The 21,557-nt window shown below is 49.2% G+C and overlaps 1 protein-coding gene across 1 annotated transcript in view; it reads right to left on the bottom strand.

Annotated features, from left to right (window-relative positions):
• The window catches only part of LOC146798135 (uncharacterized), a 238,123-nt gene extending 217,583 nt beyond the window's left edge, over window positions 1-20,540 (bottom strand). The window contains exon 1 of the mRNA XM_085625370.1: window positions 19,980-20,540. Coding sequence (XP_085481496.1) covers window positions 19,980-20,508 — 529 coding nt within the window. The 5' untranslated portion in view covers window positions 20,509-20,540. The remainder of the gene's footprint in view (window positions 1-19,979) is intronic.
• Window positions 20,541-21,557: the final 1,017 nt, after the last annotated feature.

Below are 21,557 nucleotides of genomic sequence, written 5' to 3'. Positions count from 1 at the left end.
CCCGCTGGAAATTGATGAGGTGAAGCACGATGACCGGGGGCGTTACGTAGTGCTGGTTGGCCGGTGGGAGGGTAGAAATTTATGTTTGGTTTCAGTTTACGTCCCCCCTGGGTTGCAGACTACCACCTTCGCGGATCTGGGAGGTCTATTGCTTGGGCTCCCTGAGGGCCTGTTACTGGTTGGTGGGGACTTTAACTCTGTTGTGTCTGGTAGAGAGGATCGACACCCGCCCAGAGACCTCCCTGGGGCGCATTCTTGGTTATGTGGTTTTATTGACACTATGGGACTGGTTGACTGTTGGAGAACGATGCACCCGGGGCTGGCTCAGTTTACGTTTCACTCTGGGGCCCACGGCTCCCTGTCTAGATTGGATTATGTACTGATGCCGGCCGCCCAAGCCCCAATGATTGGGGAAGTTAAACATCTTGCTCGTGGCATCTCGGATCATTCCCCGGTGCTGCTCCACTTGGATATGGCCTTGGGGGCTGGGGGGAGGGTGGCACCGATTAACCCCTGGTATCTCCGTGACCCCACAGTTCGTGCCCAATTGGTGAAGTCCCTGGACCGGTTTTTCGCGGAAAACCAGGGTTCCGTCGCGTCAGCTTTGACATTGTGGGAGGCCTTTAAGGTGGTGATCCGTGGGCAGGCGCTATCCCTGATCTCCCTTGCTAAAAAGCGTAAAAACGAAGAGGTAGTGCACCTAGAGTCTGACATAACTAGTATGGAAGGGGATCTTGGGCGGGGAGTCACGAGGGAGAAACTTCACGCCCTTAGCCTTAAGCAGTCGGACTATAGGGCCCTGGTTACGAATGCTGCGAAGCTCGCTAGTCGGGAACAGCAGGGGCGCTTGTATGATGTGGGTGACAAGGCTGGAAAACTGATTGCGTGGTTGGAAAAGAGCGAAAGAGTGAATCGAGTGGTTCCGGTGATTGTGCGTGCTGACGGTGTGAGTGTCACGGATCCCGGAGAGATAGTGACTTGTTTTGCAGATCATCTGCGTGACGTCTATACGTCGGTTTCGGATAGGCCGGAGGATGACTCTCGTCAATTGTTACGAGATATTACGTTGCCATGCCTCTCTGTCTCCGACAGAGATTTGATGGACGCGGCATTGACGAATGATGAGATAGCACTGGCGATTCGCGCACTCCGCTCCGGAAAGGCTTTGGGCCCGAATGGTCTGCCGATCGAGTTATACAAGCTTCGTCCTGAGACGCTGGCGCTTCATCTCCGTGAGATGTTTAATGCGTCGCTTAAGGTGGGCTCCCTTTCGCTGGACCAACGGCTTGCAACGATTGTGGTTCTCCACAAAGAGGGGAAGTCGCGAGACGGTTGTGCATCTTATAGGCCTATCTCACTCCTGAATGCCGAACCAAAAATTCTTGCGAAGGTCCTGGCAAATCGACTGATTACTGTAATTGGCGACCTGGTTCATCCGGATCAGTCTGGTTTTATTCCGCATCGCAACACTGCGTTGAACCTGCGGCGCCTACATGGAGTTCTCGCAAAAGTCGACTGTATCCAGGAGCCCACCATTTTGGCGTCTTTGGACGCCACGATGGCGTTCGATACGCTGGAATGGTCGTATCTTTGGGCAGCACTGGCCAAGTTTGGTTTTGGACCCGGATTCATTAAATGGGTGAAACTGTTGTATGTGGAGCCGCTGGCGCAGGTGGTGGTGAATGGTAGGGTGTCTGCCCCCTTTGTGCTCGGGAGGGGCACCCGCCAGGGTTGCCCCTTGTCCCCGCTTCTTTTTGCTCTTGCGCTGGAACCCCTGGCGGCATGGCTGAGGTGGGAACCCTCTATGGCGGGTATCCGGTGGACTCCGACGTTTGAGGACCGTGTGTCACTATACGCTGATGACATTTTGCTCTACCTCACCTCGCCGCGGAAATCATTGATGGTGATGTTCGATGTTTTGACCTCCTTCGGCCGCAATTCTGGGCTTGTTATTAATTGGGCTAAGTCCTGTGTATATGTGTTGGTTGGCGACCCCCCTCTTCTCCCTCGCGGCTGTCCGATTCAAATCTCTCAGGCTGGATTTAAATATTTAGGCATTCACGTCTCCCTCAGTTCAGCGGATCGTTACTCTCTGAACCTGCTGCCGCCGCTTCAGCGGCTTTGGGCGGACGTAGTCCGGTGGCGGAGGCTTCCGTTATCGCCGCTGGGCAGGGCGGCCTTATTTAAAATGATTTCTCTGCCACGTTTTTTGTACGCCCTACAGAATACGCTGGACGTGGTGCCTGCACGATATTTTCGGGAGGTGGAAAGCCTGCAGCGACAGCTGGTGTGGGATGGGAGACCATGCATCGCTCTTGCTAAGCTGACTCTTCCATGGTACGATGGTGGCATAGCTCTTCCTGATATCAGACGGTATTACTGGGCGTCCCAGCTGGTGGCAGTGAACCATGGGACGTATGGCCCGGCTTTGAACCCCGCGTATGAGATGGATAAGCTTCTGTTGCCGGGTGGGGATTTCAATCGAATGCTTTATTCCAAGAAGGGACGCGCTAAACTCACGGGCCCCACGAACAATGCTGTACGCGCATGGCACGGCGCCACTGCTGCTACGGGCTGGAAGGGTCGCCTGACTCGGGCGACTCCGCTGTATGCTTCTGAAGAGTTGGGCGGGCTGTGGCGCACTAAGGGATTTGAGAAGTGGGACACGATTGGTATTAGCCGCGTTGGGGATCTGTGGGCGAAGGGCGCTTTTAAAACGTTCGATGTCCTTCGGACCGAATATAGCCTGAGCGATAGGGAATTCTTTCGTTACGCGCAGATCCGCCACGCCCTGCTTTCTGCCTTTCCAAACCCGGCTGATATTCCTGAGGCCTCCCCTTTGGAAGACCGTATACTTGATGGTTACTTGCCAAACAGCACCATTTCCCTGATCTATAAAAAAATGATTAATACTCGCGCTGACCTCCTCACCCGCCTGCGAGAAGTATGGGTCGCTGATGGCCTAGAATTGGATGACGAGGACTGGGTTGCGGCTGTAGCCTCGCCGAGAGAGGTGGCCATACCCGCTCGCCTCAGATTTGTGCAGTTAAAGATACTACACAGAGTCTATGTTACCGGTCCCCGCTTGCTTCGCTTGGGATATTCGAGTGATGGTTTATGTAGGCGTGGCTGTGGCCTGCTTGGTACTTTTCTGCATATTTTGTGGGAATGTCCAGTGGTTGTCCGGTTCTGGACTAGGGTGCATGCAGTGATGGAGGAGGTCACTGGTGTGGCCCTACTCCCGGAGGCGCGGCGCTGTGTGTTGAATGTGTGGGAACCGACTGATTGTGACGCGGCCCAGGAGCGCTGGGTGACTCTGGGTAATATGATAGCCAAAAGAGACATCGCGCAGCTGTGGGGCTCGGGTAGGTCTCCTACGGTGTCGAAGTGGAGAGAAAACATGGACTGGTGCATGTTCCGGGAGAAAATCGTGTATGTTGCTAGAGGCAAACCCAAAAAATGGAATAAGATGTGGGGTCCGTGGAATTCTTACCGTGGTGATATATGCACGCCCCCCCTGGTGATCGCCTCCGATGTAGCCCTGTCCCCTTAGCTCGGATATTCCTGTTCCTTCCTGGAATTGGTACATGTGTACTTCCCTGCCCCCCCCTCCTGCCTCGCCTAATACTAGCTTTTGCTTATAGTGCCGCTGAGAGGCGGCTGCCCCCCCCCCCCCCATGGGAGAGCAAGTCCCTGCTTATATAGTTTTCATGCCTGGTTTTAGTTTTGTTTTGTTGTTTTTTTTCTCATAAAATGTTAATTCAAAACCTTCTTGTTGTATGGAGTCTAGTTGTGGGCCGATTAGCCGCCCCCCCGTGCAGGTTGCTCATTTGCTCACTGTATTGATTTTCCTTTTTGCACACTAGCGGCCGGCCTCGGAGGTTGTAGGCCCGTGACTGTACATAACTGCTGTGTCAAATAAAGGTTTAAAAAAAAAAAAAAAAAAAACTAACACAAACACTCATAACATACACTCTGACTCTAAACACATCACCACCCCCTTTACCATTCAACTTCCACTCACCAAGAATACTTCACATACAAATCCTTCTCAGGAAACCACAACATCATCCTCTCCTCTCTCTGCTTCACAAAAACAATACATAACACACACACCAGCACAACAAAATAATATACAGACACTATTGCATAATACTTTTAATCAAAAACTAGAAACATATACCCACTCCCGCCCTCCTGACTACACAAATAATACACATCCTAAACCATCTTTACTGACAACCTTTCTCTCTTCCCCCACACCAAACACACATACATCAGCACAACAATTCTCATTCAAATGCCTCTCATCTATTGCACAATTCAGATCCTTGCAACATGACCCACATGCTGCACCACCACTTCTTACTCATACACCTTCCACCCTAGACAGACGCAAACAAAATAAACTACATGCCACTCTTCACAACTTCACATCTCCATGTCTAATAAACAACAAGGTTACTGTACAAAAACAACACAGCTCATCAACGCACTCTCAAAACCATCTCCACCACCTACACACGCAGACCCATCAAAATGTCTTCTAAGCCTGTTGGACAAGGAATACGATATAGAAAAGCAACACAATTGCTATCCTCATTCAGCTAATACCAGCACTAATGACACACATGCTACAAGTTCAAAAAAATATCTGCTTACTCTTCTACAAAACAAGTTACACCATCACTAAAACACAATCTCTAAACTGCCTACTAATAAATGGTCGATCACTCTCTGAAAACAAGCATCACATCTATGACCTACTCACTGGCACACAACCTGAGTTACCCCTCATAACTGAATCATGATTGGGAGATGACATGGCTCCAGTGTTGCATGAAGCCATTCCTGTAGGTTATCAAACTATCACACAAAGTTGTATGGGAAAAGAGGAGGTGGACTAGCTGTTATATTCAAGCAAACAATACATTTCACTAAAGTTGGTGATGTTTCCATACCAGAATGTGAGGCCCTCTTCACCAGATGCAACCCTACACCAACATCTTTCTGTAACTTCCTTCTCCTTTAGAGACATCCACCAAGCAATGCAAGCAATGCAACATTCCCAGACACATTATAGACGCAATTTCAAGCCTGATAACACTATACTCCAACCTATTCATTCTGGGTGACCTCTACATTTGGTTTGACACTCCCAATATGCCCATCCAAAAAACATCGTCACTGGCCTTGACACACTAAACCTACGTCAGATCTTCCATAAACACATAGCTGGACACATCCTAAATGTCATTTTTGCAAATTCAAAAATAGTTATCCTTCAAATGATTACCCCAGTCACATTGTGAGGCCCTCATTTGCTAGCTTTCTAACATAAAAAAACACCACAAAGCAACACACCTAAAACCACCTTACATGCATCCACCTATTGACCGGGAAACGACCTCAGTTTTGAATACTTAGAAACACAACTAACATCTAACACAGATCTAGACACAATAAATTTTGTTAAAAAACAATACAAGTGGCTATAGGAAGTTTTTTGATATCCCAATACCACTCAGAACAACAAAATAGGACAAAAGAAAACGGGCACCTTGGAGAAATACAGAAATAAAAGAGATAAAAAGGCAAATTAGAAAGCTGCAACACACCTGGCTCAAAACAAAGAGCAATCAAGACAAACGTCACCTACAGAAACATAACAGATTAAACAAGTCAGCTATAAAAAAAATACAAAGGGTACTATTCTCACAGAATTCAAAATACTAAATGTGCAAATAATTAATTTTACAAAATTCTCAAGGAATTTTGTAAACCTAAATGCAGAGAAAGAACTGATCCTATTACTCAAGAATTTACAGGCAAATTGGCAAATCATTACACAACCAAAGCAGACACGTTGGACTCCTATTTAAAACATAGGAAAACCACCAGCACCAGCCCATTTCCAAAATAACCCACAAGAGTAGGCTAACCCAGACTCTCCATTCCTTGAAACAAATATCACAATGTGAATTTATGGATCTGGCCACAGCAAGCAGACCCACCGGCAGCCCTTCTGACCTTTGTCCACCACAAATATTCAAAAACATTCTCCTAACTACTTCTGCTGCCACACCAGTAGGAAGACTCATCAATAATTCCTTAACTACGGGAATCTTTCCAGAAGACCTAAAAAAGGAATACTTACACCCATTATTAAAGAAAACTAACATGGATCCGCTTGATTCCGACAACCACAGACCAATTACAAATGGAGCTTTACTGGGCAAACTGATAGAAGTAGCAGCATTCACCCACATGGCACAATTCATGGAAGATTACTCCATACTTTCTGACTCAGTAACAGAATTTCGTCCAAGAAGAGGCACAGATCTGCCCTCATCGCTATCTGGAATAACCTCAAAAACACAGTAGACCACAACGTGATTGCTGGACTATTTCTCTTGGACCTCTCATCTGCCTTTGATACAGTTGACCATGACACTCTAATTTAAAGACTCTACGAAGCCGGCATAGAGGAAACAGCCCTTGACATTTACATTATGATACTTTAAACCATAACATCAATAAAACTCAAGTTGTAGGTGTCATATGGTTCTGGAATGAGAACGACTAGCCTCAGCCAATGGGAGCCCTTTACGTTTCCAGGATGAAATGGAATAACTTCTTTGCCATTTGCAGGCTGAATAAAGATGATACAGGCTTCCTGGGAGTACGTGGGGAGGGATAGTCCAGGCTCATCAGAAAGTTAAGCCCTTTGATGAGCTCACAGTCCCAGACACTAAGGCAATGCTGTTGCTGTCAAGTGATTACTGGGTTCATACTAGGTTAGCTGGGCTACGGAATCTCTGGATCACATTAGAATCTTTATTTTGAGCTGCTGCCCCCAAAATTCCAGTTTAACTCTTTGCCAGGCAACTCATTTTCTCTCCAGAGCAATACACCTCCTCTTGTTCCAGATTTGCAGTTACAATAGTGGTCCTCCATTTATTAGCCGAGTTCCCCACCTTGGGTGGGAAACAGCAATATGGGGTGTCCCAGAAAGAAAAATACCCCAGCTTGGCTGCAGCAATCCATCTGAGTCAAAATGAAATTCAAGGAACTATCTCTCAAAGGATGCAAGTTAGTAAATTGGGCCCTATGCTATTGAGATATCCTAAGCTGGGATATGCTATCTCTGGGCAGGTCTGGGAGCAGAAATGTCCAAGTGATTAAACCGGTCTGATCACTTAAATCCAAAATAATGCACTGTAGTTGCTTTCCAGGAAACCAGTACCAGGGCTTGGGTTGTTGGTATCTTGGTTTTAATAGCCTTTTTGTCTTTCCACTGTCAATTTGCATGGTATTCTTTGTAGTATGTCACAGTTCATCTGTTACATCACAGTTTCAGATTTCGACAGCTCAGCTTTACCTGTCCCAGTACATTATAGTTATTGTGGTTATTGGAGTAGTAACACAATTTACATTAGTGCACGTCTAATACATATTTTGCTCTGGGCTGCATCAGAATGGTACAGCGAAACTAACTGTAAGCAGTTAAATATTAAAACAGTATTATTAATGCAACATTCTGCCTTTGTGTCTGTTCAAATAATAGTCTGTGCTGCAATGCAATATCTTCCCTGCTAAGTCACCACCAGACCATAGGAAGCCAAAAACGTAAATTCTATAACCTGTATTATGGGTCCAACCCAGACATGATATCATAGTAGACGATGTAGGCGGGACGTTAGTCCAAACAACTGCCCAGTGCTGGGTCCCTTGATCATTGCCTTCTATAGGCCACATGCAATATATGTGTTGAAGAGAGACATGTTGCCATCTGTATGGCCTTTGGTGCTTTTGTATGTGAGGAGAAATTGTGGTGCAGGTGCACCTAAGATGTGTTCTGTTTTATGCATTGTATATGTGATTTGTTGTGATCTGTGTTATACCAGTCAAAATGCTTGGAGGAGAGGGATTGCTCAACTGCTTGTATGTAGTTACTTAACAGCAAACCTTGTCAAAGCAGCAAAGAGCGCTGTGCATCTGAAAGAAACACGCAGTGATAGATTCCTTACCTTAGAATTACCCCCAGGCGTCAGGCTGGATCCTGAAAGTTTTCGTCAGCAGTACCCCTGTGCGTCGGTAGGTGGCGTTGTGCGGCTCCGCATCCGTCGTCGGCGTCGTGATTGGCGGGATGACGTCGCGGGCAGTACTTAGATGCCGCCCGGGAAGAGCTAGTACCTCCAGTCATTTTTTGACTGAGTTTTTTCAAAGCCTTTTGTCTCAATTTCTTCGAGTCGATCGACTGGTGTTGTGGGATGTGGGAGACTGTCACCACATGATGTCGGTGACAGACCCACACCGAGTGTGTCTCTACTGCCTGGGGCGCGACCACAACTCCAAGTCATGCCTGGACTGCCGGGCCATGACACCGAAAACTTTGCGGGAGCGGTCCCGAAAGTTGCTGTAAGTCCGGCAGTCGGCTCCGTGCCGTTCAAGGTCCCGGGCCCATGGGAGGTCGAGGGACCGGTCGTGGTGTCGTCACCATCATTCTTCTGGATCTAAGTCTTCGCACTCGGGTCAGGTAAGTCGAAGCATTCCAAAAAGAAGTCAAAGAAGCGTTGTCGCTCTTCGACTTCCCCTCGCCCGGTGCGCGACGCGGCTGATGGTGCAGGTGGTGCCACCCCTGTGGCTCCGGCGGAGCCTGTGATGTCGCCGCTGGCCTACCCTCCATTTCCGAGTCCAGCGGCGATGCCTGCTCAGGTGCAAGAGTTTCTTGCTGCCATGGCCCAACTCTTTGGCCCTCTGGCCCCGCGGGCCCGACTGGGGGTCCGGTTGTTCCATCACCGCTGGCTCCAGCCCCGGCGTCGCCGACGGCTCTGGGTCCAGCGCCGCAGGCCCCCATGGGATCCGGGATCTGACCCCGGTCGACGCCGGTTGACCTTATTACGCCTCCTCGGGACGACGTCGTCCCCGGTTTTAGCCCTGAACAGGACACGGAGCCAGATCAACGTCGATCAACGCTGATTCCGGCGCCGATGGGATTTGTTCCCCTATGTCCGTCCTCCGTATTTTCAGCCTGTCCCACAGACTTCGGAGGAAGGGGAGGACTGGGAGGGGTCTGAGGACCCCTCTCGCACAGGATTGTGCTTATGATCCGGACTGGGCAGAGGATTTGGGGGAAGCCAGTGGTCTTGACAGATCGCCGGACCCTGGCATGCTGTCTTCTCCTACCGTGGCTACGGAGGAGGGAGCAGGTTACGCAGTGGTGTTGCGTAGGGCGTCCGAGGACCTCCACCTCAAACTCCCTACAGTGGCCGTCAGGACGAACATCCTGACAGAAGTGCTCCAACCGGCGGCGACCTCTTCGTAGCCCTTGCTGCCCTTTAATGACGCACTTTCTGACGTTCTTTTGGGCACCTGGTCCAGGCCCAACACAGGGGTTCCTGTGGACAGGAACATGGCCCGACGCCATCGCCTGGTTCCGTGCGACCCCCTCTTCCTCTCTCAACACCCTACTCCTGAGAGCTTGGTTGTGCAGGCCTCTGCGTCCCAAAGCGTGTTCCCTTCCGCGCCTCCGAATAGGGAATCCAAGAAGCTGGAGCAGCTTGGTAAGAAGCTGTTTTCATCTGCCAGCTTAGGGCTGCGGTCGGTGAACACCGTATGCCTCTTGGGACGTTATTCCCACTCTCTGTAGGAGATGGTTGCGCAGGTGCTTCCTAGCTGTTCAGAGGAGGTCCAGACAGTACTCACCCAAGCTGTTGCTGCTGGGAGAGACGCAGCTAAATTCAACATTCGTTGTGGGATTGACACCGCCGACTCGCTGGGCAGGGCGATTTCCAAAATGGTGGCGCTTAGGTGCCATGCCTGGCTCAGAACAACTGGCTTTTCGGGGGATGTCCAGAATACCCTGATGGACATGCTCTTTGATGGCATTCACCTTTTTCGCAATAAGGCAGATAGTGCGCTGTAGCGCTGTAAGGACTCACGGGCTACGGCCAAGTCCTTGAGCCTGTCGGCAACTTGGCCTCCTCCGCCTTCTGCCTTTCGCTCCTTTCGTGGCCGCGGAAGGGGAGCCCCACTACGTTCGCAGAGCCACAGGCCGGCACAGCAACAACCTCAGCGCGGCCGCGGACGTGGGAACAGTCAAAGCGGTTCAGGGGGCCAGCGGGCGAGTCAGTCCACCTCCAAGCCCGCGGCATCCACTGCTAAGCTTTCCTAGTCCGTCCTTTCAGGTCCATCAAACGCTAGTGAGCGGACGGATTCACCATCATCTCCCCCACTGGTGCACCATCACATCGGACTATTGGGTGCTGCAAATTGTCCGAAAGGGCTACTCCCTCCCCTTCGAGACTACCCCTCCAGCCATGCCACTTCAGTACCACTGCATGTCGGGGGATTACTTGGCACTTCTCCAGCAGGAAGTTGGGCCCTCTTGCCAAGGGGGCCATTGTGCGCGTTCCGACACCCGAAAGAGGTCGTGGCTGTTATTCCCACTTCTTCGTGGTTCCAAAGACCTTCGGAACGTCAACGGCTTGTTCAAAATGCTCACATTGGCTCAGGTCTTGTCTGCCCTAGACCCGCAAGACTGGATGGTAGCGTTAGACTTGCAGGACTCCTACTTTCATATTCCCGTCCTGCCGGCCCACCGTCGTTACCTGCGGTTCACGGTTGGCCATGAGCACTTTCAGTTCACCGTACCCTTTTGGCCTTACCAGCGCCCCTCGGGTGTTCACGAAAGTGATGGCGGTGGTCGCAGCTCATCTCCGCAGATCAGGGGTTTCAGTCTTTCCCTATCTCGACGACTGGCTGTTGAAGGCGGGCTCATCCCAGGCAGTCATCTCCCACCTCCAGACTATGGCTGACCTTCTGCATTTGCTGGGGTTCTCCATCAATGTGCCGATGTCACACCTGGTACCCTCTCAGAAGCTCCTTTTCATCGGAGCGGTTCTGGACACGGCGCAGTTTCGGGTTTATCCTCCCGAACAGCGAGTTCGGGACATTTGGGCTATGATTCCAATCTTTCAGCCCTTGTCCTGAGTTTCGGTCAGGATGACCCTGAGGCTGCTGGGCCTCATGGCCTCCTGCATCCTGCTGATCAACTATGCCAGATGGCATATGCGGTCTCTGTATTGGGACTTGAAGTTCCAGTGGGTGCAGCATCAGGGGGATCTGTCCGGACACGTCAAGATCTCGAAGGGCACTGCACAGCAGTTGCAGAGGTGGCTCATGAACCAACACTGGGTCAGCGGCAGATCCCTCTCCCTTTCCCAACCGGAGCACACGATGGTGACGGATGCGTCCCTCCTGGGATGGGGTGGCCACATGGGAGAGGCGGAGATCAGAGACCTCTGGTCTCCGGCGGAGTCCAAGCTCCATATCAACCTTCTGGAGCTTCGGGCGATCCGTCTTGCACTGAAGGCATTCCTTCCCTCTGTCAAGGGGAGCGTAGTGCAGGTGTTCAGGGACAACACCACCGCCATGTGGTATTGTAACAAGCAGGGCGGGGTGGGGTCGTGGACCTTATGTCAGGAGGCTCTGCGCCTCTGGACATGCCTGGAACATCAGGGCATTTCGCTGGTGGTTCAACACCTGGCAGGTTCACTGAACGCCAGGGCAGACGAGCTCAGCCGCGGGTGCATGATGGATCACAAATGGCATCTTCACTCGGAGGTGACGCAAGGTCTCTTTCAACAGTGGGGAGAGCCTTGGTTAGATCTATTTGCCACCGAAGAGAACGTGCAATGTCAGCAGTTCTGTGCGTTGGAATTTCCAAGGCGGCACTCGCTCGGAGACGCTTTTCGTCGCGAGAGGAGTTGCGGTCTATTGTACGCCTGTCCGCCTATACCACTTCTGCCCAGAGTGCTGAAGAAGATCAGATGCGACCGGGTCCAAGTCATTCTTGTGCCGCTGGACTGGGCTCAAAGAGTTTGGTATCCCGAGCTACTCAGTATGAGCGTGGATTCCCCGATTCATCTGTCTCTTCAGGGGGATCTTCTGTCGCAGCAACAGGGGACGGGCCTGCCCCCGAACCGATCCAGTCTCCACCTCCTTGCGTGGAGATTGAGCGGCGGCAGCTGATTCCCTTTGACTTGCCTCCTGAAGTCTGTGATGTCATTCTGGCAGCCAGGCGTCCCTCCACTAAAGTGGTATACGCCTGTAGGTGGAGCAAATTTGTGGCATGGTGCACAGCAAAGGCTGTGGATCCCCTTTCTGCCGCTCTTTCCGAGGTCCTTTTGTTCCTTCTTTCTTTGGACCGACAGGGCTCTGCTCTGGGCACTATTAAAGGCTATCTTTCTGCCATTTCGGCCTTTTTCAGACTACCTGATCAGCCCTCTCTTTTCAAGTCCCCTGTTGTAAATAGATTTCTCAAAGGCATTACACACCTTTTCCCTCCTATTCCGTTTGTGATGCCACAGTGGGACTTGAATCTGTTTCTAACTTATCTGATGTGCGAACCTTTCGAGCCTCTTCACAACTGTCCTCTTCGTCTTTTGACTCTGAAGACTGCCTTCCTGGTTGCCATCACCTCCGCTAGGCGAGTTAGTCAGATCCAGGCTCTTTCTTGTAAGCCTCCTTTCCTTTCCATTCATCCGGACAAGGTGGTGCTCAGGCCCCGGCCTTCCTTTTTGCCAAAAGTAGTCACAGCCTTTATATTGGGCAGACTGTTACCTTGCCCACTTTCTTCCCGCCTCCACATCCTTCCAGAGAGGAAGAAAAGTCCCACCGTCTGGAACCAAAACGTGCGCTTTTGTTTTACCTCCACCACACACAACAGTTCCGGGTGGACGACCAACTCTTTGTTGGCTACGTTGGCACCAAGAAAGGTCGGGCGGTGCACAAGAGGACGATCTCCCGCTGGGTTGTCTTGTGCATCAAAGCCTGTTACTCTTTGGCTAAAAAAGAGCCTCCGGTGGGGCTGCGTGCTCATTCCACTCGAGCAACTGCAGCCACTACTGCATTGGGTCGGGGTATCCCCCTGCAAGACATCTGTCAGGCAGCTACGTGGGCCTCGCTGCACACGTTTACAAAACATTATTGCCTGGACAGCCAAGTCCGGAGAGACGGCTTTTTTGGTTGTTCTGTTCACCAGGACTTTCTGGTGTGATCTTGGTTCGCAGACCCTCCACCGGGGTTGGTATTGCTGGGGTATTTATTCTAAGGTAAGGAATCTATCACTATGTTTTTCTTTCAGATGAACAAGTTACTCACCTTCAGTAACGATGTATCTGTAAGAAACATTAGTAGTAATAGATTCCTTACCGCCCCACCCATCCTCCCCGTTCTGCGTACTGATTTCTAGGGTTAAGGTCGTCCCATTCAGGGCCCTAGTTTCAAGACACCAGTGGTTAGTATCTTGCATGGCTCTGCGTTCCTGGCGCTTAAAGTTGTGTACAGAACTGACATCAGCGCTCATGGGCGGCCTCTAAGTACTGCCCGCGACGTCATCCTGGCGATCACGACGCCAACGACGGACGCGGAGCTGCACAATGCCACCTACCTACACGCAGGAGTACTGCTGACGAAAACTTTCTGGATCCAGCCTGATGCCTGGGGGTAATTCTAAGGTAAGGAATCTATCACTACTAATGTTTCTTACAGATACAGCGTTACCGAAGGTGAGTAACTTGTTCTTTTATACCAAAGGGTGCAGAAGACTATTACACTAGGATATGAACAAACCCATTCAACCTTATATGGTAATGATCCAAATTGCTGCTGTATATTAACAATCATCGGATTGGATTTTGCCCCTTGCCTAAGAAAGGCCAATTCTGATCAGTGGTTGCCGCATGAAGCCCCTCTCTGGTTCCTGATTGTGATCCAGCCTAGCTGGGTTACACATCGGACCAAAACAGTTGCTAAGCTACTGCCCAAAAGACATGGTAGTTCAGTCCACCTCATGACACCTACTGTCCTCACTTATTACCTCTAATCTCCCTAGAACTTGTAAACTTTATATTACATCCCAAAAACATTTGCTGTGTCATATGCAAACTCAGCATATCTTTTTAATGGCGTGCCCTGTGAATATTGAAAGCACAGTATCGATGTGACACAATTGCCAAAATAAAATATTGCAGGTAAATAAGTTTCGATTTTCTGTACCTATCTCCACATATATGTACATATGCCATACATAAACCTTCAAGGTACGTAGATGTGAAGCTAGGAATAGTAAATGTACTTCCCTTTCTCCACTTAGCTTTCAATATTTTGTCTCTGGACATTCTGTCCTTGATCTTCTTGTACCATGATAGCGTTGGGGTCGATAGTCAGTAGTGCAACCATTTTACCAGAGGACAAAGAATACTGTGGTGAAGACGATGGCCACCAGAAGGAATAGATTTGGAAGGAGGTTTATTTTTCGATCTTAGCTTACATTTTATCATCGCAGTTCAGCAATCAGACGTGAAGAACACAAACCATGACCTGTTAGACAGTGCAATATCACGTTTATTCTCCCAGGTGTGGGGGACTTTCTCCGTCTATCAAACAAGCATTGGCACAGCCAATAGGTCTCGCCTTTGGGACCTTGCAAGTAAAAAAAAAACTGAAGTATAAGACTTCACGTTTACATTTACCTCGAAACGGGTCTCTACCGGGCTCTGTTTTGTGTCCTGCCACAGGCGGTCGGTTTATTTCCGGACTGCAGTGACAGCAGGCATTTCGATGTACGCTGCTCACTTCTCACTAATGGAGAAGTTACGGCATGACGTCATGCCAGGTGAGCGTTGCAGGGGAAGGAAGATCCTTTAAAGAGAGTCATTTTCTCTCTGGATTTCCCTTCTCATTTTGAAACTCAGGAACAGCTACATTGTCGTGGTGTCACCAGGGGGCTAAGTGGAAGCTTTTCCAGTATTATATTCAAACCATAGTTGCTTCCTATTTATGTTATGCAACTAACAACCATGGACAAACCCAATAGTCCTGACTTGTTTTAGGTATGATGTTACTTGTTGTACCATATATCTAGATGAAATGACAGAAACAGCAAAATACAAGTCGGAGGGCACACTATGCTAAACACAGATTTTTAGCTTAAGTGTTTTTAAGCCACGGCCTAATTACATTGCCCACGCCCCTTTGAGAGAAGCCCCTTTGAGAGACCCTCCAGTTTGTTCATCCCACTTAAAGCCCTGCTTAGAACCATCTACAGCACAAAGAGGAGGCAATAAGAGACCAGACAGGTCACCAGTCCAGAGATAAATGCTGGGAGCAGCCACACTGTAATGTTAGCAGCACAAGAAGAACCTTCTGAGTATAATAATACTGTAACATAATAATAATGAGTGAATATGGAGTTGCTTTTTAGTTCAGGGTTTCTTCTAATAACGGCTATGGCTGTGTAGAGGGACATGTCTGGGGACATACAGGGCACTCCTCTGAGAACTCTCGGGCACATTCATCACAAGGGGCACAACCATCTTAAATCTTTAGGAATCAATCAAGAAAGGCAATTCTGTGAAAAACCTTTGGACACCTTTCTAGTGCTCGCAGGAAGGTACTGTGGGAAACATCAGGGAACCAGCTTCAATCCCACCAGGGTGTTACCGCGGGAAACCACGGGGCACCATCTCCAACACACACAGGCCTCAGGGCACCCTCTCCACTGCTGACCCGCCCTACTGTGAAAAACCTCAGGGCACCTTCCCCACTGATGACGAGTCCTCCAGAGAGAAACCTCACGGCACCTTCCCAACTGCTGACGAGTCCTCCCGAGAGAAACCTCAGGGCACCTTCCCCACTGTTGACGAGTCCTCCCGAGAGAAATCTCAGTGCACCTTCTTCACTGCTGACTGGCCCTTCTGTGAGAAACCTCAGGGCACCTTATCCACTGCTACGCGGCCTTACTGTGAGAAACTCAGGACACCTTCTCCAGTGCAGATAGGCCTTGCTCTGTTCACTTCAGGCCACCCTGTCCAGTGCTAAACATTGAGAAACCGCTGGGCCCTTCTCCAGTGCTAACAGCCCCTGCTGTAAGAAACCAAGGCTTTCTCCAGTGCTGAGAGGAAGGTGCTGTGAGAAACATCTGCATGGACAGGCATTGTTCTGGTGTACCTCTGAGCATCTGCACCAGCATAGGGCACTGCTGGGAGAAACCGTTCGGCTGTGGGCATCTTCACTAACGCAGGGCACTGTGACGAGAGGAAACTCAGGTCGCCTTTGCCAATACAGACAGACCCCCTGCTTTTCACAATAGAGCCTTTGCAGGGCTTGGGCCTCACCTGCCTTGGCGCATCATGCAAAGACCACATCTACAACAGACCCTTCGACCACCTGTCATCATCACGCGCCTACATTTACATGCCGCAGGCAGGACGCCAATCGATAGACTTGGCATGCTGCCCGCCACCGGGTGTCCTTATTGACTGTTATGTACCAGAGGAGCTAGCGTGCTACGCTATCACTGCCTGTTTCTTATAATCAGTACTTGTCATGGGTTCGTCGCTGGCACGATGCCTGATAGTGAGATAATACCGGTTACAGTTTCATCTTTGTCTTCCGGTGACTCACTCGCTGACGCAGCGCATGGCAGCAGAAGTCATTGTGTACTATGCAGATGCGCTCTGCATTGTTATTATGCTGCCAGGGAGGGAGAAAGAATGACTATTTAGCTGGCCTACGAGGTGGGGGTGTGCACGGGAGCGTGACGGGGCTCCCGAGCCAGTTGGAGCCCGCTGGCGTGGGTGTGCATGCAGGTGACTCCTCTTCCTTTTGGGCGATTGGGTGAGGGGGGGCATGGAATGTGGTTGGAGTTGACGGAACACCACAAAGCCACGTCCTGCCAAGAGGAAACTTTTACCGCAAGGAGGTGAAGTGTAATGCTTTATCGCTGGGCTATCACACATAAAACTAGTGTTGGGCGCAGCTCTGTTCCTGGTGACGAGCATGGGGAAGCCCTCGTGGCTGGGACCAATCCCAGCACGGCTGGGCAGTGACATCTGGGGAATCCCTCACGGCTGGACCAATACCAGCGCGGCTCGGTGATGAAGTTTTCGGAATCTGTGCTCTGCAACGCTAGGCGCAAGAGCCTGCGCGCGCCACACCAAGACATGTGTTTTGAATTATCGCGCACGTATTTGTGCACGATAATTCAAAACACATGGCGGCCATGCGGGTAACCGACACTAATAGGTCATGGGCGGAGCAATGCGCCCGCCTTTAGACAATTGCGTGCTGTCTTCGTTAAAAAGACGCACGCAAAGGCCAATAGCGTGGGCCAAAACAAAAAGCACACGCACAAACCTGTGTGATTCTTAGGTTAGTTTTCGAGAGCCCCTACATGAAGTCTTCGCTAGAACAGCGCATGCGCGCTGTTACAGGCTCGACCTAAAAAGGACTGGGCTGGTATTTCTGAGAAGGTTTAGGGTTCCAGTTTTACGCCAGCCACTATGTTGTTTTTTTAACACAGATTTTATTGAGTTTTCATAGACAAACAGGGTACACATTAGAACTGATGTGCATCTTGGGACACATTAGGTGCCTACATAATGAGCAGTACATTCCGTCATCAATGAAATGGAATAGAATGACATTCCCTCCGTGCCAGCCACTATGTTAAAGGGAACAATAGGGAATTATCCCAATGATCTCGTGAACTCCCTTCCCGCACCTACATGAGAGCTTATCCCTGCTCCACATTAATTCTCGGTTAAGAGACAATTGAGTCGGGCAAGGGGTGAAAATATTGTAGATGTTGGGTCATTGTTGCATACTTGGGAGGTCTGCCGTTGCACGCCCCTTCATGCCCCTAAGGCTGAATCACGATTAGGTCAATCAGCTCCCAGTGTGCCCTACCTGAAAAGTACACTCTGCTCCTTATTATACTTGTAACCTTTCAAGATGTGCACCGTGACCCTCTTACGCTGTACAGCGCGTGAACGTCGACAGCTGACACAAGTGACAAACAAGTAAGACAGAAATACATATATTTGCCATTAGACCATTCTTCTTAATCCCTTCCCCTGATCCATCTTAGAACCGGTTTAAATCTCACTAAAGCTTTTTTTTTGTAAAGCTTTTGGCCAGCCTAGCAACATGAATGGAATATTTTCTGCGCCCTAGCTGGTTCAACAATAGCACCGTTTTTAAAAGGACACCAAAAAAAGGAACAAACATTCGCAAATACAACAGGTCTGGCTTTGGCAAGCTTGTACACTGCTTATATATTTATCTTTTTCATTGCAAGCATATGACACAGAAATTAAAAAGAAACAGGCATATTGCCTAAAGGTGATGGCCGTAAACTTGCAAATAAATATGTTATTTAAAAAAATAACATAGCATATAGTTTTAACAGAACAGTGCGGGTTCTTCTTAGCAGCAAGACACAGTTAGAAAAGGCATAGAACCAGTTTATAGTTTTAATGCACATCACAGGAAAACCTGATCTTACTAAGAAAAGTTAAGTGATTTTAAAGTACTAAAACCCAAAGACACAGTTTAAACACGTACTATGGCAAAGTAAAAATATTGGCCGACTAGCTCTGGTACTGAAGTGCACTTCTTTTTTAGATCAGACAAAGTCCCAAAACACACACAGTACAAGCGAGAAATTTTTACTGACATGGACTTTACCCATTGCTCAACCCTGGATGCTATGATGGGGAGATACAAATTGTGAATGACACTTTACCAGAGCACTGGATAAAAATGACTAACCCATCGTCCCTGAATCTATGTGTATAAGTATGTATTTTTTTATTTATGAATTTTTTGATACCATGCGGCCCCTCCAACATTTAAAGCTGTGACTAGGTCTGACCTAAAAACACGAGGCTAGCATTGCAGATAATGACAGTTAGCACCGAATGGAAACCGATCTACAACACCATCGCTACTGCTACTTTTACTAATAATAATAATAATAATAATAATAATAATATACGTAAAATATGCCTCAGTGCCAAAGTTGTGCAGCTTTGAAGAACTGTAAATAACTGGAGTAATAACGCTAAGATTTCATGCCAAAGACCTGCAGATGACAGCAGGCTCCAAACACGAGAGGGCCCTCCCATATAACCTTTTCAGCTTTTCTGCGGTCCTTAAAATGAGGGCGATTGGCAAAAAAATACCTGTTATTTCAGGGTATACAGAGCAGGCAAGCTATTGTTGTGCGTTTCACCAACATTCAATATGCCTACTCATTTATGGTAATTTAGGATTCACGTCAGTCGAGGCTAAAATGGAGTGGGGGGGGGGGGCTAAAACAAGGGAGGGAACAAGCTGTCCTAGCAGACTGGCCAAGAAGCAGTTTGATCTGCAGTATTCGATGTATAGATGTCTCACTCACTGACCTCACAGTCAAGATACATCACAAGGATGTCCCCAGCTCCACTTGGAATGGATTGCCGCAAAACTCAAATGAAATGGAAAATGCATGCAAACATGCCAACACTCCCGATTTAGGGAGAGCATTCTTAAATTCGTGTATATGTTATTTTGGCTTGCTCCCTTTTAAAATGTACTCAACCCAAGCGCATGATAACGGCGTAGTTGGGTAATCAGTGGGCTCCTCGCACATCTGGACTCCGGTGACACTGCGCCTACTGTACTTATAACATGCGCACCCCACACGGGGCCACCGTGTGCATTCATCAGTCGAAGGATTGATTGTTTCACCCAAAATTTTAGGCAAAGAATGAGAAAGGCAGAGTAAATACACGGGAAAGGACCGTGTTATGCACACAAAGGCCTACATGCTGTGTGCTGACCTACAAAACAGGAGGTACATCCAGGGTCATTCAGCAGCGAGCGGAGTGCCTAACAGGGGTAGTGGCATGCACCACATACGCCAGCCAATATGTATGACCAAGCAGGAGGAAGATTCCCCCCCTCCCCCCAAAATAATGACGTGGTGGTTAATTCATTATTGGTGTTTCTTTGTTATTACCCAACCAATAAAAGGGGGAGGGCATTTTCCTTTCCTGTATTAGGGCCCTTGGTAACCTTGCTACGCCACTTTACCATGCGGGACGTGTAGACTCTCCATTTTGGTCCCTATACGTAGCCTTACTCACCTCCGGCAGAGGGGATGCTGATCAACGGACCCTTCTCTAGCCGCAGGCTGCCAGTCTCCCCGGTCTGTTCCCGTCTCTGACAGACCCCGAATTCTTCCCACTCGACGCGGTCCCCCGCTGCCACGAAGGTACCGAATTCGTCGTCGTCTTCGCCGCCGCAGCCCCCCGCCTCGCTCTTCATGGTGCCGGGCACTGCTGCATAGTGGCTGCTGCCATGTAAACACGTCTGCCCCGCGCGCCCGGCGCAAGGCCGGTCCGCAGCGACGGCAGTTGCCATGGTTACTGGGCTTTGCGGCTCCAGCGCCAGGCACGGGGTCGGGCGGGCGCCCAGCTCTTGGGAAGCTGCAGGGCCAGCCGACGGTCCATGGAGACGGGGAGCCCTTCTAGTCAGAGCCCGGTTCCACCGCAGCGCAGGCTCTCCGCCACTCTGCCCGACGGCTTGTTTGGAAGCCCCGAAGAATGAGCTCCGATAATCTCCGACTCCTCGCCCCCCTCCTGCACACTCCTCCTGGTGCGTGAGCGCTGTCATTCCTCCCTCTAGTTATTCTGCCAAGCGGCTGGGACTGCTTCTGTTATGTCTTGTGACATCATGAGCAGGGGGTGTTCTACTGCACGCTTAGTAATGATTTCAAAATCTGCAGTGCGCGGGGATTAATTAACCACAGCATCCCCGTGAAGGGGCGTTAGCGGACCGACCGGAATACATGGTCACACGTAACAGCGCGCACCTTGTTTTTGTCCGACTCTTCACCAGGTTTCAGGCTGGCCGCTGTTTAATTGTCATTTGAAATAGAATTAATACGTTGGTATAGCATGTGTGTTTTAGGATGCATTGATGCCAACGACGCAGAACCTTTCTTTTAAGGGTTGGGGGGCAGAAATCCTTGTGCACATCGTATAGTTTGACATGTCTTTTTTGGGGGCACTTGCGATTCATTTTGGATGTAGACTGTCTAAGTGTGAACTTAATAATACAATTTCGTAGGAACTTTTAACAACAGACAACCAGAGTAGAGCCCCGAAATAACCTCTTTCTCTCATTTATATATCCAACTTTCCAAAATGATGTTTGATACAAATGTTTAATTCATAATATACGGAAATATTAACATTCTATGTGAGAAACAAACGGCGCGTTTTAGAATTCAGTGTAACACGGGGAGGCTTCTGGTGTGCAAACAGTACAGCTTTGATTGTACACACAGACAGTGTAGTGAGGCCTTAAGGGTACAGCCAGTACGGTATAATCAAGTTCTTCAGGGTACCTACAGACAAACAGTGCTTTAAGGTGTCAAGTATTGTATGGTAATGCAACATTTATATAGCAATCACTACCCCTATGTGTTGCATTAAAGCACTTGTATAGTGTACAGAACTGAGTGATGCTATGTATACCACGATTACCCTCAGGCATCAAATTCACAAAGAGAGCAGCAAGTTTTAATGATGCAAAAATTACACTAAGAATTGAAATGCCCATATGAATAAGTAGTACAACTGGGCGTCTACAGAATAAACACTACTCAGCCGGGTCTGGTGGCTCAGTGGACTAATGCGTCTGCTGCAGGGGCCTGTGTT

The sequence above is a fragment of the Triturus cristatus genome, chromosome 9 (genome assembly GCF_964204655.1).
Source record: "Triturus cristatus chromosome 9, aTriCri1.1, whole genome shotgun sequence".
NCBI classification, from domain to species: Eukaryota; Metazoa; Chordata; class Amphibia; order Caudata; family Salamandridae; genus Triturus; species Triturus cristatus.
The sequence above is the reverse complement of the archived record's forward strand: the minus strand, read 5'-3'. Positions and strand labels throughout refer to the sequence as shown.